At 40.7% G+C, this 19,441-nt stretch overlaps 2 protein-coding genes across 2 annotated transcripts; both read right to left on the bottom strand.

Moving 5' to 3' along the window:
- Positions 1-1,858: 1,858 nt before the first annotated feature.
- LOC137257949 (charged multivesicular body protein 4c-like) lies at positions 1,859-9,749 on the bottom strand. Its single transcript, XM_067795463.1, has 6 exons — positions 9,381-9,749; positions 7,432-7,652; positions 6,034-6,211; positions 5,446-5,557; positions 5,066-5,171; positions 1,859-2,870 (listed from the first exon to the last, which is right to left on the bottom strand). The coding sequence occupies exons 2-6, from the start codon at positions 7,625-7,627 to the stop codon at positions 2,791-2,793; spliced, it is 672 nt and encodes a 223-aa protein (XP_067651564.1). The 5' UTR covers positions 7,628-7,652; positions 9,381-9,749; the 3' UTR covers positions 1,859-2,790.
- Positions 9,750-11,979: 2,230 nt separating this feature from the next.
- LOC137258917 (charged multivesicular body protein 4b-like) lies at positions 11,980-18,884 on the bottom strand. Its single transcript, XM_067796611.1, has 6 exons — positions 18,718-18,884; positions 16,676-16,867; positions 15,338-15,515; positions 14,756-14,867; positions 14,036-14,141; positions 11,980-12,406 (listed from the first exon to the last, which is right to left on the bottom strand). Exons 2-6 carry the CDS (start codon positions 16,845-16,847, stop codon positions 12,330-12,332), a joined length of 645 nt encoding a protein of 214 aa, XP_067652712.1. The 5' UTR covers positions 16,848-16,867; positions 18,718-18,884; the 3' UTR covers positions 11,980-12,329.
- Positions 18,885-19,441: the final 557 nt, after the last annotated feature.

The following is a 19,441-nucleotide window of genomic DNA, read 5'->3' as shown; positions in this document are numbered from 1 at the left end:
TTTCCACCCTTCAATATCGTTTAAAACATGTAGTTTGCACTTGCTCAATTGTAATAAAACAGAAACAATTTTTCTTATCAAATATTTCACCGGCTGTAGTAAATGAGATAAACCTATTCTTACTAAATAAATAACCCTCATGAGCGAACAATAGCATTATTTTGTCTTCAACAGCTTGGCTTATAAATATTCCACGATCATATTTATTATACACATCAGTCACAGGTTCATTTATTAAAAAGAAATAAATAGAGCACAGGGCGTAAAACACAACCTTGGGAAACACCACACGATGATGTGTGATGCCATCTTCAGATTTTATACTAGCGTAACTGATGAATACATCAATATGTTAAACATTTTGCCATAACGACATTTATAACAGATATAGCATTTTACTATTAATGTAATCAAAGCGTTTTCTAAAATCGATGAGTACCACTTCAAATCTATCCCTACACAATGATTGTAGGATAACAATATTTTCTACCATGAATAATCCGGGCGAATACCTGCTCGAGACCCCGAGATCAAATTACTACTATCCAAGCAATTTCTTATTCGTTTTTCTAAAGCGGACACTTGACATTTTACAGTTAAATTAATCTGCTTTCAGACTTCAAAGGAGCATAACTTTGCATTAAAAAATCTGCTCTCAGTAATGTGTGGACTTTGCCCAATGTTTTAATATATCAAATTACCGTGTGTTCTCTGTGTCACGATATGTGATTTTTGAGAATAAAATGTCTGTTCTGTTCTGTTCTGTTCCACGCACATGTATTCATCTTTGTGGATTCATTGTACTGACTGTACGTTTAACCACACGGGCTGTCATGTTTCACCTGATAAAATCTTACTTCGCGGAACGCTCGAGCATGAAAAAACATGCGTTTTCACCAAGGGGATCGAAGTGGAACTGTAGTTTGTTCGTTTCGATAGGGATTAGGCAGTATGTCTTGAGTGATAGTCAGTTAGTGATAGTGTCACTTTGATGTCAGATTGTTTCAAAGAGGTTTAGTGTAATAGGAAGTTAGGAAGGTAAGATATTGTAAATGTAATTAAAGGTAAATTAAAATAAAAATTACATTCTCATTTAGTGGTTTCGTTTCCACCTTACAGCTGGTACGGTTCCTGCTGATCAATGTGAAAAGATTCATTCTTCCTATAGCTCTCTTCAGTGATGGAAATACATACAGATTTTAACTCGAAGACATCCACGTGTAAAGACATGTTGTCGTATGGTTTAGTTCATCCGCACAGCCTATAGATTACCTGTTTTGATGATACTTTGGCGCATGTATACCACTGATTAGCTAATTGTGCGTGTGTTTGTTGTGTTGATTTCTGCCCCTGGGATGTTCGTGTTTGAGAAGTGAATGGTTGCATCCAGAACAACGATGTCCTTGAGGATATTCAGTTACCCGCAAAGCTGAAGACTTTTATAACCTCCAAAGGCCTCCACTATTTATAAGTGGGTGTTATATGTGGGCGCGCACCTAGTGGTTTAACGGTTGTACAATTCATGCAGACAGGATATAGTTAACATGCTCTAGCTTTCATCTATATACGTCTGACTTAGCGAGGGTGCATGCATACTAGCTGTATTATTTCTGCATTTATGCCCGGAGAGGCCCTTCCCTTGGTGGCTCCCGAGCACGCTTTATTAACGACCCTTCCCTAGAAAACTAAAGTGTGCCTGCACTTTTAACCCAGTCAGCTTAATCACAACAGTGTTGGTATATGTAGGTATATCTGTGTTCAACACACGGATCAAGGGATGAAGTTTATCCTTAAGTTTGTCATGAAGTATTGTGGAAGGAAACATCATTTGTGAGATTGTGAAAATATAAGCAAAGTCTTTGACATTTTGAGAATCTGTATGTAGTAATTCCGCTTTTTCTCAAATAATTTTGTGGAAGTCCATCCATGACAGTATCCAGGATTATGGTTAATCTTTGAAACAGGGATTTGGTGGTACATATGCTAAAAGTAAGACATTATCTAGCCTCCCCGAAATTTATTTGGGCCTAAATTGTCCAAATCTCTGAGTCAGACTTGGACAAAAAGTCACATTGTTTAACCTCAAAATTGGTATCCAAACAGTATATTAACATAATGCCTGAGTAATCCTTTAGGAAAAATTAACATATTGTTTACCCTCTTTGATTATCCTTTGGCTCATGCAGAACCTTGTCTTTTCATCTGAGTCATACTTCGCCAGAAAGCAATACAATGTTAATTTTTTGCCTAACACAGAGTAGTACTTTGTGCCATTGGCTTTGCTAAATATTAAATAGATGAATTCAGGTATGTCTCTTTGCAGAAAAAAATCTGGTCTAGTATACTGTTGACTTGTTTGTGAAAAATATTGGTCACTTTACAAGTCATCAATATGTTAGGCCAGATACTTTTTTTCTGCAAAGAGACATATCTGTCTGTGTAATGTTTCTATGCATCATGTCTCAATGTGTTGAATACCCAGGTATCATCTGTCATATGTCACATAGTTAGGCAACACTGACACTTAAAGCATCTGTTGAAACTTACCACATACACATAATGGTACTTGAACACACTACATCTCTAACTTTAGTAATAAATCGTGATTCATGCGATATTACCAAAGCAATCTAAAATATGTATATCAATGCACCACACACTTCTGTATGTAACTGTTACTCTCTCTACTGTACCAGGGTCTACACTGGGAAATATTAGCATTAAGTACCAAGGGTATAACATCCGCTGGATCGTAGAGGGTGGTGTGACGTCACGCCTTGTTTTGCCACGTCACACCCATTCAGCCAACTTCCTCAGTTCTTCTTTTTCTTCCTCTTCTTCATCTTTCGCTTTAGCGGAATTCTTATCGTCTAGAATAAACGAGGGTGGACATGTTAACAGTGAGCGTGTGAGTATGGTTTTACGCCGCATTTAGCAATGTTCCACAAAAATAACACCACAGTGACACCAGAAATTAGTTTCACTCAGCGCACCCCTGTCTGAGCGGAATCGAACCCAGGTTTTCGCGAAAGCTTTAATCATTGGGTTTCCCCAACTTCTGTTAATAACACGTTCTGTGTGTGTCCTAGTGTGTGTGCGTGGGCGAGCGCAAGGTACATCCCTTTTTTCATCTACTCAAATATATTGTCTTTCTCACTGACCTGGGCCTAGATTTTCAAAGCTCCCTTAGCGCTAAGATAATCTAGGTTAATGTTAATGTTTGCCACTTACGGCTGTCTTAGCGTTAAGAGAGCTTCGAAAATCTAGGCCCAAGGACACAGGTTGAATCTTCTCAGGCCCCGCAATAAGTTGGGAAGAACTGAGTCAGTAGATTACCTTGAAACCTATGAATCTCTGTCCAAATGGATTAAGCCTTGGTTTGGGGTGATGGGCGTGGGTAGGTAGGGGTGGGTGACGTTGGAGTGGATATGGTGTTGTTTCGAATTATGAGATGGTGAGACTATAGAAGGGTGATAGAAAACCCAGAAAGCTTCGAGCTAAGCAATTGACATATGATAGAATGTGTTAAACAAGTCAGCGAGTCTTGTACTCAATCCCGTTTATAGTCCATTATGACAAGTTTGCGAATGATAATTGTAAGCCAGATCTCCAAGGGTTCCTGATAATGTTTCTTTGTATCTGTCTGTACGATATCATGTTTCTTAATATAACCACTCCACGTGGACCCAGTTGAGCATCAGCTGAGAATCAATTAGGTTGTCATTTGAAATTGTTTGATTGTATGGTCACCCCTGTTCTTTTATACGGATGTGAAGTTTTGGGTTTTGAAAATACGTCCTGTTTTGAAAATGCATCTACACTTTTCCAAACACTCAGGAAAAGTACATCTTCATGGTGTATGGCGAGACTTCTCACTTGTATATTTTATTAAGAGCAGACTGGCATCTTTTGGGGTAACTTTAACCGGGAAATCGTCAAAAATTAGGTCTCTTAATATTTTAATTGATATTCAACGATTATATATTTGACGGTTGTGAACATAAATGGATAATCTGCCTTGAGAGAATTTGACGATCTTGGGCTGAGTTTCATCTGGAAATCCCAAACTTTTACAAGTATATTTTGACTTAAAACTGTTATAGAAAGTAAAAAGTTCAAAATCATTCATCAGCAAACTGGATGTTAACAATGAAAACCTAAATCCGTTTCTCAGTTTTTATCAAAACCTACATTATCTGCATAACAATAACTTGCCAAAAGTTGGAACATCCCATCATTTTGCCAGTTGAGACAGGTAGATGGCGACGAATGCGAGTAAATGATAGAGTGAGTGAGTGAGTGAGTTTAGTTTTACGCCGCACTCAGCAATATTACAGCTATATGGCGGCGGTCTGTAACTAATCGAGTCTGGACCAGACAATCCAGTGATCAACAACATGAGCATCGATCTGCGCAATTGGGAACCGATGACATGTGTCAACCAAGTCAGCGAGCCTGACCACCCGATCCCGTTAGTCGCCTCTTACGACAGGCTGAGTCGCCTTTTATGGCAAGCATGGGTTGCTGAAGGCCTATTCTACCCCGGGACCTTCACGGGTCAGTAAATGATAGAAAGTGTACACCTGTAACGTGAATAATATTGGTGACGAACTTCATTATTTATTTGTCTGTCTCAAATTAGAAGTAGAAAAAGAAAAACATATTCACAAGTATCATTAAATTAGGTTAAATGGTATAAAATGAATATCCTATTTAATTCCAGTAAGCTTGGAACTTTACGAATACTTTATGAACATTTTTGTAAAACAGTTACGGTTTATATTTTCACTTCGATATCTGAATATGTAGCTGGACCGATGTAAATTGCTTCTTTCATACAGTTTGTATAACCTTTATGTTGTAGGTTGTGGATATGTGGAATATGTAAATATTGTTCATGTATCTCAGTACAAATCGGATTTAAATGCTACTCACTGGCTAGTTTACTTCCCCTTATATAAAGTGAACAATGCATTTCAAATTCTCGAGAAGTCGTCTTTGACGAGGTTGCCCCTATTCTAATGATGTCGTTTTAACCTGACTGTTCCGTATGAAGAGATCTCACCTTTTACCATGACCTTCTCGGTGGGCACAGATGGGAACTGGATACCGCACAGCTTGTCTGTGAGCTCGTTCTGGTCCATCTCCTCAAGTTCTGCTAGAAGATCATCCTGGAAAAGCATGACGAGCGAACGCTTTACCCACTATGCCCCTACCGCCCCTAACAGTGTATGGGTGTGGAGTAAGTGAGAAATGTTGACGATAGATGTATAAGTGCGGTTCAGACCCGGCGTGTGCGTACGTGTGTGCGTGCGTGTGTGTGTGTGTGTATGTGTGTGAGTGAGTGAGTGAGTGAGCAGGTCTGCCTTGTCAACTAACTATGAAACTGACGAGAACCGCACAAACATGTTGACGGAATACCCAGTCATACACGGCTATACATACGTCATCGAATTCCTCGCCTCCAAGAGGCTGTGCCAGGATACCCCCGATCTCTTCTGCATCCTCCATCATGTCAGACACCTCATCTCTCAGGTCTGCCACCTTGTCCGCTGTCCTAAATGAATGATAATCAGAGATCAGTGGCTTTAACGCCTGTTTTGGCAATACTCCAGCAAACGGTGTGGGGTAGGTTCCACACATTTTACCGAACAATATATTCAAATGACAGGACCTTTAAAATATTAAAAAAGAGTAATAGATGGATCTGGTCTTCATGTGAAACTGAAACTCTGCTTGGTCTCCTTAGAAATCCTAATACCACCAGCTTGCATCGCCTTCCCTTTCCAGGGCCCCTTATATCAAGCGATCGGAGAGCTACGAGTGTTTTAAGTCTATGCTTTAGTTACGTTCACGTAAACAGCACGTTCGCTTTGTTGACCGGGACAAAGAATATCAAGTGGTATTGAGAAAGAAAATATCTTTTGCATTTTATTTCTCTGGCCTATACTACGTTTCTTTCTAAAACTGACAAAAATGTTGAATAGTCCTATTATGTTTCAGTTGATACGACTAATCCAGTGTTTCACGCACATGTCACCGAAGGCACGTTGCATCGCCTCAGATGTTAACTTCAGGCACTTTGCTACTTCGACATTCATCGAGGCCGATGTTAACGCCTCCAACTGCATCTCCAGTGACGCCGTCGTTCCGTCCACTTGTGTAAGCTGCTTCTCATATCGCTTTCGACGTCGCAAGGCCTGGAGTGCAGCTGTAACGACACATCCACGTGACACCTGTAACACCACTTTTACTAGATCTGTAATACCATCCACGTGACACCTGTAACGCCACATTTACTAGATCTGTAATACCATCCACGTGACACCTGTAACGCCACATTTACTAGATCTGTAATACCATCCACGTGACACCTGTAACACCACTTTTACTAGATCTGTAATACCATCCACGTGACACCTGTAACGCCACATTTACTAGGTGTGTAAGAATATGACCCATTTCTAATAGATACGTTTCACTTTCGACTTGACACATATAACGCCATTCACGTTACACCTACTAGATCTTAGCATCGTTACACCTACTAGATCTTAGCATCGTTACACCTACTAGATCTTAGCATCGTTACACCTACTAGATCTTAGCATCGTTACACCTACTAGATCTTAGCATCGTTACACCTACTAGATCTTAGCATCGTACACGTGACACTTGTAACCTGTAAGTGGATATGTAACATCAACCAAGCAACATCTAACAGATATGTAACACCATTTACGTGACACCTGTAACATCATTCACACGACACCAGTAACACTATGCACGTGACACCTTTCAGTAATCTGTAATATCGTGTGTGTGACATCTATAACGTCATCTAATTGAGATGAGAATATGAGTTCTGAAAATAATTAATTTGACACCGTCTGCGAGCGATCCGTAAATTGGTTCACATGATATTTCTTAGATAGCAGCTACTACTACTACTACTACTACTACTACTACTACTACTACTACTACTACTACTACTACTACTACTACTACTACTACTACTACTACTACTACTACTACTACTACTACTACTACTACTACTACTACTGCCGCTGCTGCTGCTACTACTGCTGCTGTTGCTACTACTACTACGACTACTGCTGCTGCTACTACTACTACTGACAGTGCTACTACTACTACTGCTGCTGCTACTACTACTACTACTGCTACTACTACTACTACTACTGCTGCTGCTGCTACTACTACTACTGACAGTGCTACCACTGCTGCTGCTACTACTACTACTGACAGTGCTACCACTGCTGCTGCTACTACTACTACTGACAGTACTACCACTGCTGCTGCTACTACTACTACTACTACTACTATAAGTACGACATGCTTCCCTTCAATACTTAAATTTGACAACATTCTCCCTGTCAGTACCGAAGTTTTATTCTTTTCCCTCCCACGTACCTCTCTTGTTCTTAACTCTGTTTTCCAATGCAATCTTCGTTTCAGCATCAATTTTGTTTTCAAGGTAATAAGTTTTTTTAGACAGAAGTTCTTGCAGATTGCGAAGGCGCTCTATCGCTTCCTCAGTGGAAATCTCGTCCTGTCGTTTCCAAAACATCAGCCTCTGTGCGACACCCGTCCTACCCCTGGTTGTCATCTTGCCCGAGTGCCTTGCCGTGTGCCTGTATATGTGAACAGACAAATTACTGCTTGCGTGCGCGTTAGCAATAACATGATCATTTAAAGCTTCTTTTTTGCATCTGAGGCCTGTGAAGAGCCTTGTTAGAATTAGGCTCAGGAATCTATGTCATTAGAGGCGACTAACGAGATCAGGTGGTCAGGTTCGCTGACATGGATGACACATGTCATCGTATCACAGTTGTGCAGATCGATGCTCATGCTGTTGATCACTGAATTATCTGGTCCTGACTCGGTTCTTTACAGAACGCCGCCATATAGTTGGAATATTGCTGAGGGTGACAAACCACCAGCACCAGACCTTTTACGTCCGTTTCTGAAGGTTTAACGTGATTTTTCGGCGCCTGTTGATTGGTGTTGAACTGAACAGGCTGAAAATCTTTCGAAATAAATGTTAATTTGTCGTTTGGAATATTGTTAACGCCTGCGTAAAAAACAATACTGACTCAAGCTCATACCACAGCTAAAATTCATTTTTCATGATCATGGCTGGTTGAACATGGATATCCTGGGGCTGGGATTGGTAACTAGGGGTGGGTAGTGAATGAGCTAGACCCGGGTACCCGCCTCTGTATCCGGACCCGTTATTATCATTTGACAAATAGATTAAACAATGGCATATGTTTTTCTTCCATGATTAAAATTGTCTTTGAAGATGTAGACAATCTACAGTCACTTCATTTGAATATAACACATACTTTAGATGTTGAAAATGAACATTTTAGCCTCCGAGCTAAAGAATGTATTGCTATTTCTTGCAAACTTGATGTCAGGAATTAGCATAATGGGTATCCGGGTGGGGTAGGGTAATAGGCTAACCGTGAAGAAAATCTGAATTCGCCCCAGCCCAAGATATCCACCATTATTTATAATCATAGCTAGTTGAACATGGTTTTTCATGATTTAACTGCAGTAAAACCTCAATTTCCACGATCGTACAGGTTAAACATGGTTTTAAGATCATCTGAAAGTTAAACATCAGCATTACCCACCTGGTACGCAGCGTACGTTTTCCTGGAGTGAAGCGGTTGACATTCCAATCACCAATATGATGTATTAATCCGCGTTTGTTTTAACGATATTTTCACTTTTTAGAACGTGGGTAATAAATAGGATACAAAACTCGTTCCCCATTCATATCAAGTGACAAAAGCTCGTGACAAACCAAAATTTTTTCACTCGGGACATAAACTTGATATGAAAGGGGAAGCTCGTTTAATATCCTATAATTATTCGCTATCATATTACAGTTAAACCTCGTCATCCGGCGCACTTCTAACAGCAAATATACAAAGCAAATCATTGATTCGCTGATCAGGTCATTCCCAAATCGGGGGAACGAATGAGTTTTCAGTGAGTATGCATCTATATTTCTACATTAATTTTCCGAATATCCACCACACAGTTTAATAAGCCTTCCGGGGGTAGTGGGGTGCACGTGGCCTTGTGGTTAAAGCGTTGACTTTTCACGCCGAAGCACCGGTTCGATTCCCCATGCACATGGCGACAATGCGTGAAGCCCATGTATGACGTCCTCCGCAGCTAAATTGCAGAAATACTGCTAAAGGTGGAGTAAAACCAAACTCACTCGCTCACTCACTCACTCACTCACTCACTCACTCTAAGCCTTCCCCTTCTATTCATAGACATTTGAATAAGGTCGACAAAATACTTTGATTCACTACATGTTTAAAATAATGAGTTCACCTTACCTTGCTTGTGAGAAACCTGTACTGAATCTGACCAGCACCTCCACTCCGACGACTATATATAAACATCCACTGAGTCAAAATACATTTATAAACCTTCGTTCATCACCATAGACAATAGCGAATGAGCACCAAGATTCAGACTCACGCGGTAGTGAATGACGTTACTATTTATAGAGCTGGGATATTCCCCATTTTGTTTACATTTTCACTGCGTCGAGCGCAGTGACGCATCGGGAGCAGGGTCTAGATTTTCGAAGCTCTCTTAGTGGTAAGATAGTCGTAAGTTAATGTTAACATATGGCACTTATGACTATCCCAGTGCTAAGAGAGCTTCGAAAATCTGGACCAAGGCCTATTAATTGTGGCTGTGACGTAACAAGTCACGCGCTTTTGAGACTTGCTCGGTCAGCAATGATATAATGATAATGATAACTATTAGGTCGATAGTAAAAGATACGACTGCTCAATGTTTAATCACTTAAAAACTTGTAGATACAGATGAGTTGTAAATGGCTATATTTTGCGTCGTATGTTTCACATTTTGTATGGTCTATTTAGAGTCTTCGCAATTTATGTTTTGGCGTCATTATCAGTCTAGACACTATAGTACTGCAGGAAATAGTAAAAAAAACTGTTTTTCACGTTTGTCTCTGGGGAGAGATTAGTGACAGAAATAAGCAATTCGGATTTTTTTTCAAAGTAGGTCTACAGCGAGTTGTTTGGAACAGACCATGACTTTATGCAAATTAGTGTGCGATGATATTGTGTTGCAATGGGTACTTTTTAAATGACCATTTTGCAGTTAGACCTAGCTTCATTATACACAATGGCTGAAAAATAATAATTTTCATGCTGACACTATTGAGAATGTAGCTAACATGAGGTATCACTATTACCAAAAGGAGAAACAGGTAGGAGGGGTCGTCTCAAAAGCAAAACCAGAACGGGTGAAGGAGACGATGATTAGGGTGGAGCTGGGGGACAGATATATCAGCTAAGATAAACATGCTCTTCTGTAGATCCTGTTACACATTCCACTGAATGTCCAGTTAGGCCGAAGTGAGATATTTTGACATATCCCATTTACAGTTGCGTAAATTTGAGGGTTAGTGAGTAACAGCCTAAAACCCGACAGTACTTTAGACAACAAAGTCATTGACTTTTCAGATTTAACAAAATTAACAATTTGCAGAGACACCAATGGTGATCGTTATTGTATTCTAGACTATACATGTATTTTCATTGCAAACGCAATACCTGTGGAGGTGATCCAAAGAAAGGACGCCTTTACACTAAATTATTCGCCATTTTAAAGCATAGCAACATATTTTATTTGTCTAAATATTATCTCTGAGTCATAAACGCTTCATATTCACTCTGTTTGTTTGTTCAGTGAAGCGGTTAACCGGTACAAAGAGTTAGTTTGGTTTGATGTTTGAGTTTTTGAACGCCGCACTCAGCAATATTCTGGCTATATCAGTAAATGGCGACAGTTTGTAAATGATCGAATCTTGACCAGACAAGCCAATGATCAACAATTCACGCCTCGATCTACTATATTGGATACGATAAAATGTGATAACCAAGTCAGCGAGCCTGAACACCTGATCCCATTAGTCGCCTCTTACGACAAGCATGGGCCACTGAAGACCAATTCACGGGTCTGATAGGAAGAAGTAAAAGAAAAAAATTATTTTATTTAAGTGTCACGTGCTGTGGTACAATACACACACACACACACACACACACACACACACACACACACACACACACACACACACACACACACACACACACACACACACCATACCTGTATACCATACACACATACACACACACGCAAACACACGCACACGTTCATATATAATTTATTTAAAGCAGCACCCGGCCAGTTGGCCTATGAGACACTGGATCACACATACATTGCATACATTACATACCATACCTGTATAGCATACATACATACACACACACACACAAACACACGCACACGTACAATCGTACATACATGCAGTTGTGTAGAGGTATAAATATAGGGTTGGGGGTCAAATGCTTAGCAAGTTCATGTGAAGTCGCTGAACACCACAAGTGTTCATAATACAGTGGCGTATCTCCCCCTTTTGTCCTGAAAGTTTATTAAATGTCCTTTGAAACTCCCGTGAAAACGGGTGAAAAATAACATCTTGATAACGATGATGAATGTCTTTATTTCCTCCAGATAGTTCCGAAGATCCTCAAAACATTATGCTCAATATGTAATAATTATATAATTAAGTAAAAGATTAATTAGCACACAAATATACATACATATATAGAATATGGGAACATTTTCCCCAATATGTACTGTTTTTGAAGATTATCACCACGGGTATCATTCAGCTACATATAATAAGGTTTATGCCGTGAGAAATCTATACCAGCAAATCAATACCATTGTTGCTTTCTCCAACATAGAATACCAGCAGGCCGTGCTCCCATATCATCTCTATTTTTAAATACTTACCAACACCAAGTTCATAGATTAGAGTTGAAAAGAATACATCCATCTCTCTCTCTCTCTCTCTCTCTCTCTCTCTCTCTCTCTCTCTCTCTCTCTCTCTCTCTCTCTCTCTCTCTCTCTCTCTCTCTCTCTCTCTCTCTCATTTTGTGCTTTCATTTGATATTTTTCTTGGGTGATGGTGGTGGTGATTTTTATGGAGATACATGTACAATATGAATTACAACTCTCTCCCCCAATAAAGTTTATGTACAAAGGAAGTGATACCCCCACCAACCCAAGCCGGCGTGTCATGTACAAAATCAGTAACCCCTCGTCCCCTTTCCATTTTTAAGCAAGTTTTTGTTTTAAATAAATGTGTTGTGATCCGAGAGTGCAGCGCTTTACCTAAAACGTTTAACAGTTACTATCCGTAACTGTGATGGTGTGACGTCAGTCCTTGTTTTACCACGTCACATCCATTCCGCCAGCTTCCTCATTTCTTTTCCTTCCTCCTCTTCTTCTTTCGCTGTGGCGGACTTCTTGTCACCTGGAGGAAATAAGGGTGGACATGCAAGGGCACTGTCAACAGCGAGGGTTTTAAACAGTAGGCTACCCCACTGACTGGTGTGTGTGTGCTGGTGCGTGTGTCGCTATGAGCTGTAGATACCTCGTTTTCCGTTCACAGAGGTTCAGTCTTCTCAGGCCCTGCAAGTTGTGCAGCATTGCTCCCCTTTGAGACTCCAGAGACCTGGCATGACGAGTTCGAATCCTGATTCGATTGGATTATGTCTTGTTTGATTGTGGTAAACAGCAGAGAACATGTGTCAGGCAAGTCAGCGAGCCTGACCTGCCATTCATAGCCCACGCCCGTATGTTGCGTAAGTCCCAAAACATTCGAAGACAATTTTGATCTACCAAAGTTTTAGTGCCTATATCTAAGCACAATCGCCAATGCCTGAAGGGATGGTGTAAATTCAACTGGGGTCCATGCAGATAGATAAAGTACTGTACGTCCCGATGGGCCTAGTATGGTGATCTACCTTCAGTTGTTGGTGATCTATAGAGTTTTTATATACTCAGAGCCATTAAAAACGCAATTGCTATTTGTTGTCCTGAAACTTACAAAACTTCTATTGAATGTTTTACCTTAGTTACAGAGGATGTAGGGATAAAAGGCTGATATTCTTACCCATTTCAAGATATTGAGTGTCAGAGACTTCCTCTTTTATGAACTTCGATGCTTAAAACTGAACCTTTGACATTTCTCGTAAACACAATCACATTCATGAAAAACGTTGTGCACACGCACTACCTGCACCCAGGCCCTATACACGCACAAGGAATTGTGAAACTGAATCACGTTGAGAAAATGCCACGCTTGACACAAAACGGTTCTCGCTATGGTTAGTTCAGATGTGATCTTTGTCAGGCACTCTAACGTGCATCCATTCACCGTTGGTCAACTCAGACAACGTTTTCGGGTCACCGGAAGTGATGCATTTGTCTGCAACCTGGCGCACCACGTTTGACGACAGCTCGACAGCACCGGAGATGAGGAAAAGGGTTTTTGAACACGGTCGTTTTGGAAGGGATGGCGACATGACCATGGACAAGTGCTGAATTGACACCGACCCTTCAACATCACTGGCAGACAACCCCACTGCTGTTTCTGAGAAATCTGTGTCTTAGAGTGCCTCCGGAGACTGCCTTGCGATATTGAAGTGACCCCTCCTTTGTTTGATGTCGTTGTATGAATGTCAAATTGCTTTTTAATGACTTTCAGTATATTATATATTGTCCTAACATTGTCAAATGCCCCTTGACGACAGGTTTCAAATAATCTCATTTTCTTTCTTAACGTTATTTTTTTCTGGCCTCGATATCTCTGAAACATTGCCTATGTGACGTCAGATATCAACTCATTCATTCACGCTCCGCGGGTTCCAGATAATCTGGCTTGGTTTGTCAGCGCGACACGTGCTTATGGGGTTAACCACTTTCCTGGTCATCACTTTTGGCTTTGCATCCAAATCAAGCACACACTACTGTTCAAACCGGAATTAAATCCGCGTCCCAGGCAAAGAGAACAATTAATTTTCAATTACCGAGTAAAGGCCTTGACGCTTTTGAATAGAATGTCAGTCCGACCCGAGGCCTCTGTATAAGGAGATCTCACCTTTTGCCTTGAGCTCCTCGGTGGGATCAGAGGGCAATTGGATGTCTGTCAGTTTATGTATGAGATCATCAGGGCTCATCTCCTCAAGCTCCGCCAGAAGCTCATCCTGAACACAAAATACCAAGAGAAGCTCTGATTGTGAATAGGCAACACTGACTCCCATTGAGCAACCCAAGTGGTAACCAGATAACGGCTTTTGAGATGACCGCCCACCCCCACCCCCACCCCCGTACAAAATAGCGAAAGGTGACAAGAAAGTGATGATCGTTTGTTAAAAAACTTTTTATTCGGGTGTCCCAAATTATGAGACACATCATCAGAGTTGGTCTGTCGATTTCATGTGGCTGTGCAAAATCTGGTTTTGTTGCAATTATTCGAGTTTGTGTTAGTGAGCAATTCATGGGTCTCAAATGGGATCAAACGGACTGTAGCGTGGATAGTGCAGGTTGAAGCTGGTGCGAGTGTGTATGTGTGTGTGTGTGTGTGTGTGTGTGTGTGTGTGTGTGTGTGTGTGTGTGTGTGCGTGCGTGTGTGTGTGAGTGCGCAACGTGATAGACGAGTAAGCAGGATTGCCTAGTCAAAATTCGATCCGTCGTAACAAATATGAAAAAAGTAACGCATGAAACAATATTCAAATTTTGCCAAAAATATTTCTAATCAGACAACCCACTGCTACAAGCATGTTGTTGGGCAACACCTGTCATACGCAGCTATACATACGTCATCGAATTCCTCGCCTCCAAGAGCCTTTGCAAGGTTGTCCCCGGTCTCTTCTGTATCCTCCATCCTGTCAGGGGCGTCGTCTCTCAGGTCCACCACCTTGTCCGCTGTTCTATATGAATGATAATCAGGTCATGAGTGAGTAAGTTTGGATTACGCCTGTTTTTACAAAATATTGGCGTGGGATACCAGAAATAGGTTCCAAACATTTTACCGAACAATATATTCCGACAGAGCTTAAAATAGTGTGACCCTCAGGAAATAGGTACATTAACTGGTCTTCAGGTACAACTGAAACCTTATTTGGTCTCCTTACAAATCATATCACCACTAGCCTACACCATATTTCCTTTCCAGGACCCCTTACATAAAGTGATTTCGACTGTCGTTAATCTATGCTGAACCACTTGGGAAAGTTATGTCCATTCTTCTTGGACGTGTTTATTAGCATAAGTTGATAAACTGACTGGTGGCAGTAAATATCTGCATTTGACGTCCCTGGCCTTTTTCGTGTTTGTTTCTTTCCAAAACAGAAAAGATACCCAAATCCAGCGGATACAACTAATCCATTGTTTCACGCACATGTCACCGAAAGTACGTTGTAGTGCTTCTGACGTCAACCTCAGGCAATTGGAGACCTCGACATTCACTGAGGCCGATGTTAACGCCTCCAACTGCACCTCCAGTGACGCCGTCGTTCCGTCCACTTGTGTCAGCTGCTTCTCATATCGCCTAAGACGTCGCATAGCCTGGAGTGCGGCTGTAACGACACATCAACGTGACACCTGTAACAACACTTTTACTAAATCTGTAAGACCACTTTTACTAGGTCTGTAACACCATCCACGTGACACCTGTAAGACCACCTTTACTAGATCTGTAACACCACCTTTACTAGACCTGTAACACCATCCACGTGGCGCCTGTAACACCATTTGTACTAGATCTGTAACACCATCCAACTCACACACCTGTAACACCATATTTACCAGACCTGTAACACCACCTTTACTAGATCTGTAAGACCATCCACGTGATCATGACACCTGTATTGCTAGTTATTCGATCTGTAGAACATGCACTATTTATACTAGATCTATAACATCATCCACGTGACACCTGTAACACCACTTTTCTTAGACATGTAACATGACGATGCGTTTATGGGATATGTAACAGATTCGTATGCACCGTATGCAATATGATTCGTCTCACCACTGTGCCCTTAAATCAGACACGTGGTATTTATTGTTGAAATTTGGTGTAAACTGTAGTAGATCTATTTCAGATGTTGTCTTGTGCATAGCTAAAACAAATCATTAATTCGATACAGTACTTACCCCATAGAAATAGTCTGTCTCTATTTCTATGCTTTATTATTACACTATTGCACTAATTACTATATATACCATTATGTGCAAGACTTTCACCATCCTCACCTTCACCTACCACTGCTATTCCCCACATGGGTACAATGTGTGAACACTTTCCACTTGACACATATAACACCATTCACGTTACACCAACTAGATCTTAACATCATATACGTGACACTTGTAACCTGTAACTGGATATGTAACATCAACCACGCAACATCTAATAGATCTGTAACACCATTTACGAGACACCTGTAACATCATTCACACGACACCTGTAACACTTTTGCACGTGACACCTTTAAGTAATCTGTAATATCGTGTGTGTGACATCTATAACGTCATCTAATTGAGATGAGAATATGAGTTCTGACAATAATTAATTTGACACCGTCTGCGAGCGATCCGTAAATTGGTTCACATGATGTTTCTTAGGTAACTACTACTACTACTACTGCTGCTGCTGCTACTACTACTACTACCACCACCACTACTACTACTATACAACTGACAATTTCCTTGTCATTTGCCATTTTCTACTTACCTCCCTTGTTCTTTCCTCTGTTTTCTAATGCAGTTTTCGTTTCAGCATCAATTTTCTTTTCAAGGTAATCGGTTTTCTTAGCCAGAAATTCTTGCAGATTTCGAAGGCGCTCTAACGCCCCCTTGGTGGAAATCTCGTCCTTTTGATTCCTTAACATCAGCCTCTGTGCCATCTTATCCGAGTGCCGCGTGCCTGAACATGATGAAACAAAAACATTTACTACTGTTTGCGTGCGTCAGGAATAAAATATAGCCCCGAAAGATTTGTAGCAAGAATAGGATCTCTGAAAGACTTCTTTTGCAGGAACATACAGATCCGTAAATATCCGTGTTGGATTTGGTCTTCAGCGACTGATGTTTTTCGTATTAAGAGGCGACTAACGGGGTCGAGTGATCGGTTTCGCTGACTTGGCTGACACATGTCATCGTAACCCAACTGCGAAGATATATTGCCCCTGTTCACTGGTAGCTAACTCTACATGCTGAAAACACGAGGGCTGCAAGTTCGATCGCCCTTATAGTTTGAATTACATCACTTCAAATATTTTATTAAGATTGTGTAATGTTTGTTTGTGTAATGTTGCGCTAAAAATGTTGAATAAAACATATTTCAACTGAGTGATTATTAAATATGGGGTTTGAAATCTGAGAGCACAACCTAGTGAGGAAATGGGAGTGTACCTTTGATGGTAGCGATATTGTTTTGACATGAAAAATATTGTTGAACCGAAGCAAGGGAAGTGCTTTGCCAACCTTTACTCGTTTCGCTCGCATAGAAGAGGACTGGTCATATTCTCTACGTTGCGCAACCCCTTTTGCGCTACACTTCGCCTGCAGTTAGAGGTTCTAGTGTTAAGTAACTCAAATGACCTAGTCATCTTTCGCTGTACAGAGTTGCGTCCATTTGGCGTGCCCGAAACCGCGAATCGCGGGTTCGAATCCCAGATTCACCCTTATTCTCTTTCCATGATTATCACCACTCCCTTGCTCGATGATTTCACAAAGATAGTAAAAAGCTAACATTAATATTAATATCATCTCACACTTAATAATGCCGAGTGAGTCGCGATATACCTGAAATACTGTTCAAATCAGTTTAAACTTCAACTCACTCACCCATGTCATCACAGAGAGTGTGATTTAGTGATAAAAACAATGTGACACTGTAACCATCGGCTCGCCTGGGACACGGGAGGTTCGATAATTATTGAACAAAACTGTGGGTGAGCAGGGGGCAATTTTGCTTTGGTGCACACTATCCTCAAAGTAAGAACAAACCAAACCAACCAACCAAACAAAATAGGGTGTCTGAAATGGAGGGGCGAATATCAGAATACAATGTGCCCAGTATGCCCACTGTGACAGGGTTGTTCCCTCACTTCCAGCCACAATTGACAGAAAATCACCGGTGCTGATGTAGAATGCATATTGACGAACCTTGACGTGCACACACTGCTGTAAATAACACTTTTTCACGATCATAGCAGGTTGACCTTAGTCTTTCAAAATCATGTGAAAGATAAACATCATTATTTATGATCATAGCTAGTTGAACATGTTTTTTCATGAACTACGTTAAACCTCACTTTCCATGATCATAGTAGGTTGAAAATGTTTTTCAGGATCATATGTAAATCAAACATCATTATTTGCTAACATACATCGAAAATTCTTGGTTCCCTAATCGGGGGAAGGAATGAGTTTTCACCGAGTATGCATCTATATTCCTACAGTGATTTTCTGAATACCCACAACATTATTTAATAAGCCTTCCGGGGACAGTGGGGTGGCCTTGTGGTTAAAGCGTTGGCTCTTCACGCCGAAGAACCGGTTCAGTTCCCCATGCACATGGGCTCAATGCGTTAAACCCTTGTATGGTGTCCCCCGCCACTAAATTGCAGAAATACTGCTAAAGGTGGAGTAAAACCAAACTCACACACTCGTTAACTCACTCTAAGCCTTCCTCTTCTATTCATAGACATTTGAATAAGGTCATGAAATACACTGATTCACTACATCTATAAAATGATGAGTTCACCTTACCTTACTTGTGAGAAACCTGTACTGAATCTGAACAGTACCTCAACACCGACGATAATTTAGAAACATCTAGTGAGTCAAAATGCATTTGTAAACTTTCGTTCATCACCATAAACCATAGCGAGTGAACGTATAAACGCACAAAGATTCACAGTCACGCGGTAGTGAATGACATTACTATTTATAAAACTGGGATATCCCCAGTTTGTTTACATATTCAGTGCGTCGCGCGCTTGGAGCTGGGATACCTGTTAGAGTCTTCCTGTTCAGGTATACACACTGGGAGCAGGCCTGTGACTTGTGGCGGTGACGTAACAAGTCACGCGCTTTTGAGACTTGCTCGGTCAGTAGGTATTGTAACGATAACTATCAGATCGATAGTGAAAAATACCATGGCTCAATGTTTAATCAGATTTAAAACTTGACTTTAATAAACCGCTGCGTTGAAAATGGCTATATTTTACGGCGTATGTTTCTCAGTATGTAGGGCATATTTTGGGTCTCCACGATTAAGTAATGAGTCAGTAGGCAACACTAGGCAACAAATTTACCGACATTTCAGAAACAAAAATCAATAGTATTGTGACTTTGCTGAGTCATTTTTGGTGAGAGTTGTACCATATTATCATTGTTATGCAATACCTGTGGAGGTGGTCAAACGAAAGAATGACCGTCTTTGCACTAAATTTCTTCACTATTTCAAAGCACAGCAACATATTATATTAAA

This window comes from Haliotis asinina, chromosome 12, assembly GCF_037392515.1.
Source record: "Haliotis asinina isolate JCU_RB_2024 chromosome 12, JCU_Hal_asi_v2, whole genome shotgun sequence".
NCBI lineage: Eukaryota > Metazoa > Mollusca > Gastropoda > Lepetellida > Haliotidae > Haliotis > Haliotis asinina.
Note: the sequence above shows the minus strand (reverse complement) of the source record. Positions and strands in the feature narration are given on the sequence as shown.